At 47.8% G+C, this 17,949-nt stretch overlaps 1 protein-coding gene across 3 annotated transcripts in view; it reads right to left on the bottom strand.

Moving 5' to 3' along the window:
* MVB12B (multivesicular body subunit 12B) overlaps positions 1-17,949 on the bottom strand; it is a 198,091-nt gene that overhangs the window by 137,340 nt on the left and 42,802 nt on the right. For all 3 annotated transcript variants that reach the window (XM_082627332.1, XM_082627333.1, XM_082627334.1), the window contains exon 3: positions 410-517. In XM_082627332.1, the coding sequence (XP_082483458.1) occupies positions 410-517 (108 nt within the window). The remainder of the gene's footprint in view (positions 1-409; positions 518-17,949) is intronic.

Raw genomic sequence — 17,949 nt, forward strand, 5'->3', positions numbered from 1 at the left:
TCAACAAGGCCATGTCTGGGGGAGGGGTGACCGTGTGGCATCCTTCTAGCTATGCTCCCATCTGTTGGTCAGCTTTAAATCCAGCTCCCCTGGAAGACACTTACCTCCGTACTACCCTGTGATTTGTTACCTGGAGGAAAGGCAGGCAGACAAGAGCCATGAGAGAAATCTCCTAGTCTCCTTCGGAGAACACGTTTTAATGGAATTCACTGTACACTTGGGTATGTGGTTAATAATACTGTTAATAAATGAAACACAGCACAGGCTGCTGATTCTACCCCATTCACTAAAACCACAGATAAATTAACATAGTGATGAAACTAAACCACAACCAAAAAACGAGGAGATTTCAAACAGGAATGTAAATGACTTGTGCTCACTTAGCAAACAGAAAACCACTAAGACTTACATTTTCTTTAGAAAATGATCTTGTGAAGCAGAGGTATCTGGTAACCTTGGATTTAAATAAGCCGTCTTTCCAGAGGTCAGCATCCACACCATCTGCTGTCTGTGAAACCTACACCAAAGAGATGGAGAAGGACAGCAGGTGAGGCAGGATGCAGCCGAGGGCGTGTGAGCAGCTTCTTCATACCTGCACCAATTAACTCCACCCTGGACTCGAGCGGCATCTCATTAGTCCATTTCATGAGGCCCTGGGAAGAGATTTTCCAAGAGGGGTAAAGGGAGAGTGTGAAAAATAACAACTTCTAAAAATACTGTCCCTGGGGAAGCCATTGATTAAAGACACCCTGACAAAAGTGTTTCTAATGAGAAAAGAGCAAATTTTGTTGTCATGGACCAAGAAGGGATTGGAGAAGTCAGCAAATTAAGTTGCTCATTACCACTTACTCGGGGGACAGTACAGGGTGCAGAAAAAAGTCCAACGGGGCGTGAAATGCCACCTGAAAGGGGCACCGCCCGCCGTGAGCCTGGCACGGCCTCCTGCTCCATCCGGGACCCGGGCCGGCCAGGGGCTGCCATCACCGGGACTCTGCTGGGCACTGGGGGGGTGGGGGGGTGGGGAGTTGGGAGATGCACTGTTTCTTCTCGGCACAAGCTCTGTGAGTGGTAGTCAAGGTCGGAAACTGTAGCATGATAGGACAATTAAAAAAGACTCAGCTGCTTGTTTATAGTCTAAAGAGCCATCTTCTCATATTCAGCTGCAGAAATTTTCCTCTAAGCAGCATTCAAGGATGAAGCCGGCCTTGATTTGAGTCTTACAGGACCTGTGCGTGGGACTGCGGGGCTGGGGCTAGTGGGAAGAGTTCACAAGGACACGGGACAGGAGACAGAGGCCAGCCAGGATGCGGCCTCTCCATTCTCTCCAAGATACTCGTTAAGGGACCATCAGGGCCTGGGCTGATTCTTCCCTCAGCGGCCTAACAGGTCAGAGTATTAATCAACCTCCCACACCCTGGCTGGAACCCAACGGGGGATCCCCCAGAAGACTGGGAGCAGGGCCCCTTTGGGGATGAGCTCTGCAGCCGCCACCCCTGCCCCCGCCAGGGCACTCTGGGCACCTCCCTGCTCGTCCTTCTGAGGCTTAGGCTTTGGGGAGCCGTCCTTGATCTGATAAGCTCCAGGCCGTTCTCACAAACTGCCGAAAGCACCTCCATTCTTTACACAAAATGGCCCTGACGCAGCCCCATCCCGTGTCCACACTGCACAGCAGGCCCACGACCTCGGACTGTCACACGCGCAGGGCAGGGGGGCGGGGGTGGCTCCACTGGGATGGTCCCAGAGCCCCGACGGCCACGCTCTCTCAGGGGCCTCTGGAAAGCCCAAAGGCCAACTGGCAAGAGAAAAATGCCTTCTTTCAAACCCAACGATTGTAAGTTAGCAAGTGCAACAAAGGGAAAAGAAAGGTCCTTATTCTAAATACGCAGATAGGTTTGACCTGAAATCTGAAGGAGGAATGGTATGGGGACAATCTCAGGGAACGTCTGCTCCAAGGATGTCACCCTCACAGAAAGAAACACGACGGAACAGGATCAGGCCTTGTCCGCATCTCCCCCCATGATGGTCATACATAAAGTTTCTCGGAAAACATGAAATTTGAAGCAGTGGCCCCAACTTCCCACTCGCAAGGATCCCTTTGGCTTTTTTTTCTCCCATGGGTTCCATGTTTGAAAGGTTTTTGTTTCCCAAACTGTACTTTTATTGTACTTCCTCAGTTCTAAGATGTAGTCATTTGGGAATCACCCATGGATTTAAAGAACACTCCTTCAGGAAAAAAAGAAATGTCATATCAAAATGTACAAACCTATTTTAAGATGCATCCTGATTTCAGAACCATTAAAATGTGAGGGCTTCCCTGGTGGCGCAGTGGTTGAGAGTCCGCCTGCCGATGCAGGGGACACGGGTTCGTGCCCCGATCCCGGAAGATCCCACATGCCGCGGAGCGGCTGGGCCCGCGAGCCATGGCCGCGGAGCCTGTGTGTCCGGAGCCTGTGCTCCGCAACGGGAGAGGCCACAGCAGTGAGAGGCCCGCGTACAGCAAAAAAAAAAAAAAAAAAAAAAAAAAAAAAAATGTGAAAAGATGCTATAGGAACAAAGAAATAAGGGAACCTATGTAGTTTCTCTATAATAAATGCAGTATTTTTGATAAATTTTTAAAAACAGAGAGACTGCAGAACACTGAAAGGCTGGGACTCAGAAGGAAGGGAGCTGTGTACAACCTCCCACGGAAAAGGCAGGCGGTTCAGAAGGGCTTTCCAGGCTACTGGAAATTCCACCGAGGGGTGTTATGTACCCTAAATCAAGGCTATTGTTTCCAGGGTTTGAAAATGATGATTCCCTCCTCTCACCCACTGCTAGACTTTTCCCTTTTCTGAATGAGAAGACACCTTGGTAGGATAAAGAGGCCGGCGCAGGAGTGCAAAGGGAGAAAGCAGGCGGTGGACCTGCTCCTTCCTCAGAGGCCCCCTTCTCTCCTCATCGTGGCAGTTACAGTCCTCCAATCCGCTCCTGAGAAACATTCAACACAGACAACCAAAGGCCCAGCTTTGCCCTGAGGCCACGACTCCTTTGCAATGAAGTGAAAATGTGTATCGCCCTCCAACCCCAGCCAAGGGGAGGTGTGGAGGGAGGTGAGGGTGACAGAGAGGAAAAGGGAGAGAAAGAGAGGGGGCGGGAGAGTGTGTGAGTGTGAGTGTGTGTGTGTGTGTGTGTGCGTGCGTGCGTGTGTATCTGGGCAGAGCGCAGCTGCCCGCAGCCTGGGGCCCGCAGGCCAGATCCACGCTGGCGGCCGGCTCCACTGCTAAGCAGGGAGTGGGAAGGCCCGGGCCTGGCTCCCAGCTGGACTAGGGAAGTGGCCCTGGTGTAACAGCCTGGGCCTTCGCAGCCCTGCCCTCCGTGGAGCGATAAGAAGTACCCAGAAGCTTCTTTACAACCCAGGCACGTAAAGGTGCTGACTAACCTAAACTCTTCCCATCCCAAGTTAGATGAGCTACAAGGTAAATGTGGCAGGTGGCTACATGGGCACGCCTGCAGAAGTTCACGTCTAAACTCTGCCCTTGTGAGCTCAGTCCTGAGTCCCGGGATGGGAGGCTGCAGGGGGAGGAGGAAGAAGTGCTCTAGGCACAGCAGACCCCAACCTGACAGCCCAATGCTTAAGCAAGCCCCCTACCCTGAGGGCGCTGCGGGGACAGAGGGGAGAATGCATGAGACGTGCCTCAGTGCCCACTCAGGACCCCCACAAAGCCAGTGCCAACAGGTCTACACTAAACATGAGGATGTCTGCTCTGACAGCAAAACAGATATTTAAAGTGATATCACACTACGTCAGGATTCGAAAAGCCCTGCACTGTCACATCGGGCTCAGCTCCAATCTCCGGTCCTCTGGGACTCCTTCCCCATCTCTGGGACTGGACCTGGTCTTCAGACGCAAATCAGGTACCTGTGTGATTAACGTTTACCTGCCCCTACTGCCCCGCCACTGGACTAAAAGCTTCACCAGGACGAGGACGATGCCTGAGGGCCATTTATCCCCTGCACTAAGCATACTGCCTGATACATATGGGCTCCACCAAAACTTGCTGAAGGAATGAATGAAAGAATCAGCCAGTCAATCTGGAGCAAAGCATGAAGAACCAAGGACCCTGCCGACTCCTGGAGTGAGGTAATAAGAATGCTAAAAAATGAAATTTCCAGGACTTAATCCCTTGAACTGAGTGTATGTATCCGCTTCAAAATCACCACTCTGAGGCCACATCCCCATTTCAACAATAAGGCCACTTATTCTTTTGGTTCTTATTTGTACCCTGCCTTGTTCCCCAAATGACTAGAATATGTCCAGTGCTGCTGCTGGCTGCAGCGCCCCCAGAGTGTCTGTCACAGGGCTTCACACACTCTTCTCTCACACACTCACACTCACATACACTCTCCCACTCACACTCTCATACCCTCCCTCTCTTTCTCGCATCTTCTCAGGTACAGGAGCTGCCTCTGCGGAGGAGTAGGTGGGCAGTGACAGAATGGACACATGGGTTTCTCTCTCTTCTCTGCCAATATTCTTCTAAGATGACAATCAAAGTGGAGGAAGTACTGGGGCCACTAAAATAAAGAGCAAGAGAGGAGTACAACACAAGAGAGAGGCCATCGGATGTGTGGAGGTCTGGGGAGTGGAAGGTCTGGGGTGTAGCAGAGTGGAGGGGGTGACGGGCGCCCCAGGGCCCCGAGCCACCAGATACCCCTGAGATGAGGGTGGAGGGCCTGGAGGTGGGTGGGTGCGAGTTTAGGGTGAGACAGGCAGACGGGAACAGGCCTATAAACAAAGCCATTAGACTCCCAGATCCCTACCCCTGTTTCAGAAGTATTTTCTACAGAAACGGGACCAGTAGGGCTCAGGGCTCCAGAACACCAGACTGATGGGGAAGGAGGTGAAGGAGGAAGTAAGACTCCCGAGTGAAAGCAAGGGGTAGCTATGCACAGTGAACGGTGACTGAATGGTGGCCCCCTCCAGGCTCAGCCTCCTTCCTGCTTCTGGCACCTCGGCAGCCAGGTGTACCCTCTAAATGCTGGAAATGAACGGATGCATCTCTGGAGAAACTAAAGAGTTCCAGAGAGAGGACCAGCACCCACAGGCTCTGTGGCCTCCTGTTACAGAGGCCAGCTCCCTGCTGCATCACCCACTGTGCAGCCCGCAGGTCGTCAGGCCTTACCCCACCGCTGGGCTCCGACCCCAGGAGCTAGGGCCTCACTCTTACCTGACAACAAAGGGTCACCAGGCACTGGGGGGAGTCTCAAATATGAAAGACAGGGCCCAAATTATTAGGAAAAGGGGAACTTGAAAACAGCACAGATAATATGAGGAAACAGTGAAGGCTAAGGAACAACCAACCACATCTATAGTTAATATCTTCAGAAGGATGAGTGACTACATTGCAACCACCAAACAAGAACAGAATATTGTGAGAAACATTTTAAAAGGAACAATTTAAGACAACGTAAAGAGCTTAGACATAAAAAACTTACAGCTAAAATAAAAAATTCAAAAAATATATTGGAAGAGAAAGTTTAGGAAATCTTCCAGAAAGTAAAACACAAAGATGAAGAGGTTAACTAGAGGGGAAAAAAACTAAGAAAACTGAAGAATCAATACAACATCCAATTAATGAAATTTCCAGAAAGAGAAATAAAAAATGGAACAAAAGGTGAGCCTCCACCTTCAAGAGGTCCTGAGAGTTCTAGCACAGTGAATAAAAAAGCCCCATCCCAAAGCAAAGCAATGGAGAATCCTACCAAATTTGGGATGAAGAAACCACCTTTAAAACTTCCAGAGCGAAAGAATAGGCCACGTGCAGAGGAATGGAATCAGAATGCATCAGACTTCTCACCAGCAACACTGGAAACTAAGAGAACAACCTCTTCAAAATTCCAAGGAATTCTGGAATTCTCCACCTAAACCAACATCAAGTAAGCATGAAGGTAGGATAAAGACCTTTGCAGACGCGCAACAATTTACTAAATTCATCCCCTGCCCACCCTTGAACCTACAGGAGGATGCATCAGCACGGCTGGGGATTAAATCAATAAAGAGGAAACCCTGAGATCCAGGAACAGATCCCACACAGGACAGCCAGGGGACAGCGGTAGCACGTCCGTAGGGCAGGGCCTGGACAGGAGGGAAAGGAGAGAAGGTCGTGGAACAAAGAGAGATGTGGCCATCTCTGAGGGAGGAGGGAGTACGGCACTGTACTCCAGCACTGGGAAGAGATACAGGTGGGCACGTGACGGACGTACTGGAGCAGTTACAAAATTAAAAACAGAGGCGTAAAGCTGTTTGAAAACATCATTTAGTAACTAGCTTGAAAATTTTAAAGAAAAATGTTAAATTCTTGTATAAAAATCAGTAGGCACCTAGACAATAAAGCAAATGAAAGAAACAAGTCAAGAACTAATTCCGAGAAAAGGAAAGGGTTACAAGAAAGAGACTCTAGTCCTGGTGCATTACTTGATTCAGTGGTACCCAATGTTTACATGTGTAAACACTGCCCACTAATTTACCAAAAATTGTGATACTGCCTGATAGGGGGAGATTATGAGAAAACTAAACATGAGGATAGGTAGATCAAGAAATAAGCAGTATAGGGCTTCCCTGGTGGCGCAGTGGTTGAGAGTCCGCCTGCTGATGCAGGGGACACGGGTTCGTGCCTCGGTCCGGGAAGACCCCACACGCCGCGGAGCGGCTGGGCCCGTGAGCCATGGCCGCTGAGCCTGCGCGTCCGGAGCCTGTGCTCCGCAACGGGAGAGGCCACAACAGTGAGAGGCCCTCGTACCGAAAAAAAAAAAAAAAAAAAAAAAAAAGAAATAAGCAGTATAAACACATTATTTAGAAATATGGAGATGAAGTACCAGAAATGAAAAAATCTAAAAGAGTTGAAAGTAACTGCCTCTGTGGAGTGAAAAATGGAGAGCGGGCAGGGACATGGCTGGGGGCAGCTATATTTTCTTACAAGCCTTTTAGTACGCTGATTTTTTAACCTGTACGTGTATCACTTTGTTAAAAAGAAAAGCAAATTTTAATTTTAAAAAATCAGAGAGCTGGGAAAATGTCCCATGGAAGACAGTATGGGGGTATCATTCCTTTTAGAGGAACCATTACTATCAGGACCATCAGGGATGTTCCTACCGGCACATGACCTCGGTTCTAGACATGTCTGTAGTGTGTCCCAATGCGTGACAATGTTCAAAGCCGCATGCGCCTTCTCCACTGCCGGAGTCCACCAGAGCTAACACGAGGATGAGGAGGGGCTGCAGCCCCGAGGCCAGTGTCTGCGAGTGGCAGCCCCCAGTCCTGCAGAACCAACGCCGGGACGTGAACAAGCTGCCTGCCCAGGGCGGGCTCAGCCTCTGCCTCACGCAGCCCAGGCTGCCGACTTCCTTCCTTCTCGGGCTCAAGCTCAGAGGTCAAATTCTGCACCGACGTGCAGCAGTCCCAGAGGGAAACGTGTGTTCAGGAAGCCCTGACGGCCCGCGGGGAGCGGGGCTGGCTACCTGCCGCTGGCTTATGGGGCAAGCCCGTGTGAAGGGATCCTGAGGTTAAATGTAGGAAACCCTCCCGGTCTGAGGACAGGTGGTGGGGCAGGAATTCCTGCTGAGTACGTAACTGTTTGCCAGGCTCTGGTCGAAGCAGGTTATGGCAGTTTCTCAGTGAGTCCTCCCAACCACCCAATGGAATGGGTACTATTTACTACCCAGTTTACAGATGAGAAGATGAGGCTTGGAGAACCTCTGTAAACTCAAAGTCATTCACTGGTCAGAGCAGAGGTGGGTCTCCCTGCACCTTGCCTCTCCCCCCTCAGCACCCAGCAAGCAGAGCCCCCCACACGGCCCAGGGAAGGACAGTCAACCTCCCAGGTCAAAACCAGGACACCCGTGGGCCCTGCCTTTGGGTCAGTTGAGAAGCCACGTGCAGGCCTCCCTGGACCCAAACACAAAGAACCACCCAGGGCCACTTTAAAGAAGCACCAGCAATGCCACAGTGGAAGGCAGCTGGGGGCACATGGCACAGGTTCAGGCTGAATGCTGCAGGGAAGAGAGGGCCTGAGAACACTTCTGGAAGCACGTGGGTCTGGACAGCTTCGTTCTGATGACAGAAGAAGAGAAGAAAACAAACTAATTGTAACGCTGAGATGACTGGCTTATTTTGTGAGACTTAAATTTAAGCTAATAGCCCTAATGGTTTTAAAAGGCCCTGTACATTCAGGCAAGGCCTAGTGTTCTAATTACATTCTTTAACTTGCAGGACATGGGAATACCTGAGCTCACGCACACGGGGGAGGTGGAGGAAAAGGTACTAGAGGATACTGTCACCCAAGGACCAAGGAGTGCCCGAGCAGGCAGACCTAGGAAGAGAACACACTTGGGTTCATTTGCTCAGGACCTCGATGGAGAGGTGCATGGACTTATGTGAGATGCTGCACCACATCATCGATGACCCTACTCTGCGGTCTATTCCACTGCATTCTCCACGCTGCGAGGATCATAACAACACCTAACATTTACTGTGTGCGTTCTACGTGCCAGGACCTGCCCTAAGTATTTTATTCTCAAATTGTTAGTGTAAGTCACTCATGTAACACAACAACCCTATGAGTTACTGTAAGTGATAATCAGTGACTACCTGATTTTATAGATGAGGAAATTGAGGAGCAAAAGGATCTTGGCTAAACAAATTATGGTATGTCTATGTAATGGAACACATATTCAGTTCTTAGAAAGGATGAAGTATGTCTATGTATAGAATTATGTCCATAATTTATTAAGTGTGTGCGGGGGGAATCTTTTTACCAAAAAAGCGTATGAGAGAATCCATATAAGGGGGAAATGGGCACACCAATTGCTCCTGAAATGAGTACTAAGTGGTACAGCCTTAAATTACATTCATTTGGTGCTGCATATCAAAAGCCTTAAAGATATATATGCTCTGTGACCAAGGAATTCCACTTCTGGGCAGAGAGTCTGAGGAGATCATCAGTTCTGTGCACAAGAGTGGATCATCATTCGCTCCTTCATATGAGCTTCTGGGTGCCAGACACCGAAGTCGTGCAGAGGACAGAGGGTTGGACAAGACAGACTCGGTCCCTGACCCCACAGGGGTCACATTCTAGACGGGGGAAGATGCACAATAAACAGGTGAACAAATAAACAAATATAAAAGATAATTTTAGGAGGTAATAAGCATCTTATATAAAAGAGGGTAATGGGGACAGTGACTGCGGGGAGGGAGAGGCTACTCAGGTGGGGGACCGGGGGGGCCTCTCTGAGGAGGTGACAGGAAGATGCTGGCATGAGATCTGGAGACAGAGCTGTGCGGGGGGGCTGGCGGGGTGCTGTGAGGACGACAGGGGGAGCAAGGCTGATGGGCGACAGGGGCACAGACAGGGGCTCGGGACTGGAGCCTGGTGGGGGGGAGGGGTGCTGTCTAGACAGTGTAATGGCAAAAGTGGGGAGGGAGTGACGCATTTCTAATGATTACAGGGCACCCTTACAACAGAGACTCAGCAGCCTTTTCAAACAACTTTGAGGACAGGTATCTACTAACATGGAAAGTTCAGGGGAAAGAATAAGTTACAAAATGGTTTCTACAATACAATCCCGGAATCTAATTTAAAAAAATGGTACAGACGAATTTATTTACAAAACAGAAACAGACTCACAGATCTCAAAATCAAATTTACCAAAGGGGAAATGTGGGAGGAAGTGATAAATTAGGAGATTGGGATTAACATATACAAACTTACTGTATATACGATACATAATTAACAAGGACCTACTGTAGCACAGGGAACTCTACTCAATATTCTGTGATAACCTATATGGGAAAAGGATCTGGAAATGAATGGATATATATATATATATATATATATATATATATATATATCCATCCAATTTACTTTGCTGTACTCCTGAAACTAACACAACACTGTAAATCAACTATACTTGAATAAAAAATTTTTTTAAAAAGTACAATTTCATATTTTGTTTTTTAAAAGTTATCTATACAGAAAAGGATCTAGACAAATACAAAGCAAAATATTAACTACTGTTTGGTTCTGCACAGTTGAGATTACGGGTATTCTTTAATGTTATTTTATTCATTATTTTTTTTTTTTGGTACGTGGGTCTCTCACTGTTGTGGCCTCTCCCATTGCGGAGCACAGGCTCCAGACGCGCAGGCTCAGAGGCCATGGCTCACGGGCCCAGCCGCTCCGCGGCACGTGGGATCCTCCCGGACCGGGGCACGAACCCGTGTCCCCTGCATCGGCAGGCGGACTCTCAACCACTGCGCCACCAGGGAAGCCCTAATGTTATTTTTTTTAATTTATTTTTATTGAGGTATAACTGACATACAATATTACATTAGTTTCAGTTATAAAACATAATGATTCAATATTCTATACACTATGAAATGATCACCACAGCAAGTCTAGCTAACATCCGTTACCATATGTACTTACAGAATTTGTGTGTGTGCTATGAGGCCTTTAGAGACCTACTCTCTCTGAGCAACTTTCAAATATGTGATATAGTATCGTTAACTACAGTCACTGTGCTGTTCATTACATCCCATGACTTATTTATTTTGTAACTGGAAGTTTGTACCTTTTCACTCTATATAGCTTTTATAATAAGAAAAACAAAAATTAAAAAAAATTAATGTTAAAAAAAAAGAAAAACAACAATTTAAAAGACTTCATTTGATGGGATGAGAACTAAAGATATGCTGGATTTAAACCTGAGAAACACTTTGTAAATCAGCTCCCCAACTAAGCCCCCTGGAGAGGGTCTGTACAGTAAATCCTTAGAACTGTCAGAGGTCCTTCAATGTCAGTATCAAGTACTCTTGCCCAAAGAGTAGCTCTTGAAAGACAGCTAACCACCGGTTTTTGTCCATCTGTTCACACCCTGGTGTGTTAAGAGAGCCCACCCACAATTCAAAGATGTGCTTGCCAGACAGAAAGCAATCAAAGGGGCCAGGAAATTCTGCAGACATTCCAAAGGAAATATCTGGCAGGCACTAGAAACAAGAGCAACGTTCAAAGGGCTCCTGATGTGTTACATCATCCTCTGCTGAAATACACACACTTGGCCCGGGTCAGACAGTAGCCAACCGTGGAGCCCCTTAAACCCTTATTCAGACCAATGTGGGCACAACATCCTTCTGGATCCCTAACAGGAGGTGTGCCCAAACGCTTTCTAAAAACGATAAAGTGAAAAGAGCCTTTTGACTTATCTGCTGATGAGCCCAGGAATGCTTGCTTTTCGGTTCTGATTTGATTTGCATCATTTTACTGTTTTGAATCCTGATTGGAGACTCAAGTCTGCCAGGGGTCTTCAGCTGAAATGTCTGATATTTCTTAGCAAGAGAAACGAATGCGCGGCTCTGTCCTGAGCCTGCCACCGCTCCCTCAGCCTCCGGGCTGTTCTCTCCACTCACGTCCCAGAGCATGGGCCGAGCTCTCCCTCCTGGAGCTCATCTTTCCTAATCTGCCCGGCGACCTCCTGCGACCTCCTGCCTCCCCGGCTTTGCCCCCGTGGCTCCCTCTCGTCACTCAGGGGGTGGCTGACAGAGTCCCACCCTGCCAGGGCTCCCGGCCCACGCTAGCCAGGAGCAAACTCTCTTCTTCCAGGATCTTCCTTTCTGACAGCTGCGTGCATCAAACCTTCTCTAATATGGAGAAAACCATGAGACGGAGGAAAGAACTTGGATTTTTGGAGTCAAAAGGTGGAAACAACCCAAATGTCCATCAACTGATGGACATTTGAGAAACAAAATGTGATCTATCCACGCAATGGAATACTATTTGGCCATAAAAAGGGAATGAAGTACCGACACATGCTACAACGTGGATGAACCTTAACAACATTATGCTAAGTGAAACAAGACAGTCACAAAGGGTCAGATACTGCACAATTATATGAAACGTCCAGAAAAGGTAAATCCACAGAGACAGAAAATAGTCTGGTGGTTGCCAGGGGCTGGAGGCAGGGGGGGATGGGGAGTGACTGCTAATGAGTATGAGGTTTCTTTTTGGGGTGATGAAAATATTCTGAAACTAGACAGTGGTGAAGATTACACAACTCTGACTATATGAAAAGCCACTGAATTATACACTTTTAAAGGGCGAATTTTATGGTATGTGAATTATATTTCAATAAAGCTGTATTTTTTAAAAAAAACTCTTAGCATAAGATCTGGCACGTGATAGACACTCCAAAACTGTTAGCTCTTTATTATTACTTCTGCTCCTTAAATTTTTCAGAGTACAGAGCCCAAGACCTTGCTGGTAGGACACAATCAGATATCTGCCAGATGGCTGAATGAACAAGTAAAAGAATGTACAGTGTGAAAGATGTACACGGAGGGAAGGGGGCACATCAGGGGCTGCATGGAACGGTCCTCTCTTTATTCCACCCTCCTTGCAGCTGCCGTGGTAACCGCAGGCACAGAGGGGACCGGTTCCTGGTGCTGGGCGGGGCGGGAGAAAGCAAAGGGTCCTGGAGACACCCCTGGAAATCAGGAGCCCTGCTTCTGCATCTGCTGATGGGGAAGGGAAGACACAGGGAAATCAGTTCCTGGGGACTGTGAGGCCCATGAGACAGGAAATGGGAAGGAAACATGGGCAGGGCACTTGGCTGCATCAGAGGGTAATCTCCTCCGCATTCCTGGTGGTCAGGAGAGAGCACCTGGGCCACAAATGCTCCTGCCTCTGCCACCTGCAGCTAGCCACGCCAGGACACAGCCCTGGACTTCCACAGACCCCATGGAGAGCAGCATCAGTGGCCTAGAGGTTCCCTCGTGGCTGGCTGGCACCCAAGTGGAGGGTGGGTTCCTCTCAGCCACGAGCACTCAATCTGTGACAGAGCTGCTGATGACACACCAGTGGCCGAGGCATGAACTACTCAATCGATAGCACGTAGATACCTAGTAATCACTGTGGACCAAAAAACTAAACTAGAGTTCTGCCTCACATAAAAACAAATTCTAGGTGGATTACAGATTAAATGTGAAAAGCAAGACTTTAAAACTTTTCAAAGAAGATGTAAACTATCTTTATGATTTTAATAGAGGGAATTATTAAAGACATAAACACATGTGTATAAGAAAATCCATAAAAGAGAAGACTGATGAATCTTACTATCCTAAAATTAAAAACTTTGATACTACAAAGGTCACTCAAAGAGTGAAAAGACAAGCCTCACACTGTGAGAAATGCATAAATGACAATGGATTAATATCCAAAATAAATAAAGAACCCCTGCAAATCAAGGAGAAAAAGAAATAAGTGAAAAGAAAAATTATATACAATATGTAGAAGCCATATGAGAAAATGTTCACCCACTTAGGAAAATACAAATTAAAAATGACAATTTTATACCATTCATGGTAAATCACTGACTAAACCATAACTATCTGACCAAAATGAGTGGGGCACAACCTGGCACAGCCACTTTGGAGGACACATTTACTATGTTCAGTAAGGGGAAAATGACCCAGCAATTCTGCTCCTCAACTGTTCCCTAGAAAAGAAATTCTTAGCATAACGATATGAGGATATTATTTGCAATACCGTTCATAGTAGTGAATAATTGGCGACAATCCAAATCTTCATCAACAGAAGGGTCAATAAATACATCACAGTATATTCATGCAACAGAATTCCACACAGCCTTGAAGACACATGAACGGGAGCCACACATATCCCCAAGGATAAATCATCAAAAACAATGCTAAGCAAAAAACCAAGTTGAAAATATGTACAGTATGATATGTATTCCATATGATAGCATCTATATAAAAGCAGAAAAGAACATATAAGAATGATAAATACCGAACTCAGTGGTTACTCTGGCACGTGGAAGGACACGTGGGCCTGGAGGGTGCACAGGCACCAGTAACGTTTTGTTTCTTTTATTAAAAAAAAAAACTCACATAAACCTGGTGGAACGTTAAGACTTGGGAAAGATGCATGGCGGTTATGTGGATATTTGTTACGTTATTGTCTATACTTTTGTATATATATGAAATGTTTTGTATCACAATTTTTTTTTTTTTTTGCAGTACGCGGGCCTCTCACTGCTGTGGCCTCTCCCGTTGTGGAGCACAGACTCCGGATGCACAGGCTCAGTGGCCATGGCTCACAGGCCCAGCCGCTCTGCGGCATGTGGGATCCTCCCGGACCAGGGCACGAACCCGTGTCCCCTGCATCGGCAGGCGGACTCTCAACCACTGCGCCACCAGGGAAGCACCACAATTTTTTAATTAAAAAAAAATCAGACGATAGAGACCTTAAAAATAAAGGAGTGAGGCATTCAAATACTCGCAAATGTGCACAGGAGGAGCGTTTCCAGAGAAGACACAGGAAGGACACCCACTTAAATGTGAGTTTCAGGTAAGCAATGAATCATTTTTTTCAAATTTTAAAAAAATTCAAAAATTTCAGCCTCAACTGGGTATGTTGTATTCTTATTCTTACTTGCTAAGCCTGGAGACCCAAACAAGGAGGAACGTACTAAGGCTTTGTTTAGCGAAAAACCAGAATGAAACTAAAAGTTGAGCAGCGGGAGGATGCCTGCACAGAGCCCTCAGCCTACACGGACACCACACACCGGGGAGCGGGAACGTGTGTGACCTACAGATGCTGATCTAGGAAGAGCTAAATGACACGTGCATCCTTCAGTAAAGATGTGGCGAGAGCTCACTACATGATCTAATTCATACTGAGAAGACAAGTTATGAAGCTGTAGTTCTGAAAGTTACTTACATATGCAAATGCAGAGGAAAAGGAAGAAAAAGCCAACGGATGACAGCAGCTAATAGAAATCAGAGGTGCGGTGGACAGGTGCTTGAGCTTTGGCTGTGTTGTTTGATATTTCTAAAATAAGAGGTTTTTGTATTCCTTATTTTATTAAAAATAAATATAATTTCTTGAAAAAGGAAAAAACAAGCCTAGCAGGATATTTCCAAACTGTTAATAATACGTGTAGGATTACAGAGAAGAAAAGGTAATATTTTTGCTCTTTATTCCTGTAATTCTATATGATTTGGATTTTCTGAAATGAGCTTTTATAATTTTTAAAATGTTATGAAGATATTGTTAATTAAAAAAAAAAAAGGCAGGGTTCACTGATTCTCTCTCTATCACGGAATCCGGAGAGTAAGAATTTCATTATGGAGGATGAGTCTGCCAAGCAGAGGAAGGAAAAGAGAACAAAAAAGAAGCTGCTGCTGAAGCCTAGCTCAGACCCTGAAGACCACCTGCTCTGTCCTGGCTAACCATGGCACAGTGTTCCAAAGTCCCTTACTGGCTATGAGCTAACAACCTAGGCCTCACACAGCCCAATACCTACTCTCCTGGGCCAGGGAGGCAGAACACAGCAGCTTAAAACATGGGCTTTGGGCTCCCCTGGTGGCGCAGTGGTTGGGAGTCCGCCTGCCGGTGCAGGGGACACGGGTTCGTGCCCCAGTCTGGGAGGATCCCGCATGCCGCGGAGCGGCTGGGCCCGTGGGCCATGGCCGCTGAGCCTGCGCGTCCGGAGCCTGTGCTCCGCGGCGGGAGAGGCTGCAGCAGTGAGAGGCCCGCGTACCACAAAAAAAAAAACAAAAACAAACAAACATGGGCTTTGGTACAGGACAGATGTGAATTCAAATCCTGGCTTTGCCACTTAGTAGCTGTGTGACCTTGGCTGAGTTCCTCAACCTCTCTGAGCCTCAGCTTCTGCCTCTGGAAATGGAGACAATAGGTTCTATCTCACGCAGCTGTAGTAATAATTAAAAGAGACAATTATGAGCCTTGCCGAGCACCCAGAATACAGAAAACACTTCCTCAGTGGTAAATATTGCTGCTCACATTGTATCAGAAGCACTGTGTCCCTCCCGTGCCGCAGTGGGGTATGTTGGCTGACCTGGTTTTAAATAGAGACTTCTACCTATGGGTACAGTCATCACTAGGCTGCAATTCATCCCTTCAGGCCACAAGTCTTTACTTTTCTTTCAGCAAATATTTACTAAGCACTTACGATACGCAAGGCATTGCACCATGCGCTTCAGCATATACAAGTATGAGTAAGACGCGGAACCTCCCTCAGAGGAAAGCCAGAAGACGTGATGAATCAGCAAGAGGGCAACACTTAGAGGCCGGAGACCCAGGTTTCATTTCGGCTCATCCACACCTGTTGTGTGATCTTGAGCCCTTGAGCTCTGTAAGGTTGTTTTCTTATTTGTAAAACAAGATTATAATAGTATCTTCATGCGGTCACTCTGTGAAGTAGATATGGAAGCAACTAGCACAGGGACAGACAAAGCACAGATATTCAGGGTGCAGGGAGGTGGGCTGGGGCGAGAGAAGAATCAAAGGCAGCTTTAGGTGGGGGCCTCATAAAGCATCAACAGGCAGGAATGAAGCAGAGGAAGAGGGGAAGGCATGGCCCCAGAAAAGACAGGACCAGACATGACAGGGGCCTGGGTCCTAAGAGACCCACTTGCAAGAAGCTGGGATGGCTGGACTGTGAGAGGAGACACACGTCAAGGTGCAGGAGCAGGGCAGGTGCAGGACTCAGGGCTCGCCCCTGAGCAAGAGGGAGAGTGTCTGGAGAGCTCAGAGCGGGAGGAGAAATTCTAAGAGTGATGCTGAAAGGAGAAAATCCAGAGCTGAGAAGGGAGGGACCAGAGTCCTCCTGGAAGAGACTATCCAGGACACGAATGGTGAGGTCCTGCCCTCGGGTGACAGAGACAGAAAAGGATGATGCAAAAGCTGAAGCAGGGGGAGAATCCAAGAAACTGCCAGACGGGGTGTGGGAGGGGCAGGGGGCTGGGTGGAAGAGGCCCAGGAGGAGTCTGGCCTCTAAGTGGGAGGGAGTTCAGAGCAGGGGCAGCTGTGGGTTGGGGACCTGGCTGGGGAGTTGGGGAGGACACACAAGACGGCTCAGTTTGGGAATATTCAGGCTGAGTGTCAGCCAGCCTCGACCTGTGGGCTTGTCTGCCAGGCAGGTGGAAACGTGGGCCTGGCTGAGGAGCGAGGCTAGCATGGGTGGGTGAGGAGTGGGGAATGGCTGGGCCCCAGGCTGGAGGAGAGCATACAGTGAAGGAGACCGGGTCAGAACCTGGGAGGGGGGGTGGCAGAGATACCACACAAAGGGAAAATCGGGGAAGAACAAGGCAGGAGAGAGGCGGAATCTCATTTAAGGGATAAGAGTGCTTCACACAAGAAGGGCTACAGAAGGATATCTGACGACTCAAGGAAACACTGCGATCGTATCATAGTAATGTACAACGCAATCATAAGCATGTTATCACATAGACTATATGACAGAATCCCACTACTGCTAAGACACACACACGGAGGGAAAAAAACTAAAGGATGTATGTCAAAACGTTAACAGCATTTTTCCTCTGAGTGATAGGATTATGAGCCACTTTTTTTCTTCCTTGTACTTTTCTATATCTTCCAAATTGTCTACAATGAGCGTGCGTTAGTTCTAAATTCAGAAAGCGAACACAGTAAGGAAGGAAGAAACTGGTCAACAGCATCCAAGGCTGAGATAAGATCAAGAAGAATAAAAATTAGGAAAAAGCTATCGAGCGAGACACTTAGGGAGCACAGGGCGAGCTGCGTCTGATTTCAGGAACAGAGGGGACAGCAGCATGTTTGTGAGGAGAGGGGAGGGGGAGAGAAGAGGGAGAGAAGGAGAGAGAGTTTCACGGGAGGGGTTTACAGGCAAGAACCAAGGCAGGAAGACGTGGAAGTGAGAACTCCCCTCTCGTGGGGGGATCAATCTTGGGAAGGAAGAGGGGCTCCATGCCTTTGCTCATTTTACCCCTCCTGTCTGGGTCTGTGAGTTGCCTGTGGGCGGGGACTGCACCTGACCATGCCCAGGGCCCAGCGCAGGACCTGCACATGGTGAGGGCTTGACAAATGACTGCTAATACCTGAATGCTTCCCC

Source organism: Mesoplodon mirus (assembly GCF_964341445.2).
Source record: "Mesoplodon mirus genome assembly, chromosome: 1".
Lineage (NCBI taxonomy): Eukaryota > Metazoa > Chordata > Mammalia > Artiodactyla > Ziphiidae > Mesoplodon > Mesoplodon mirus.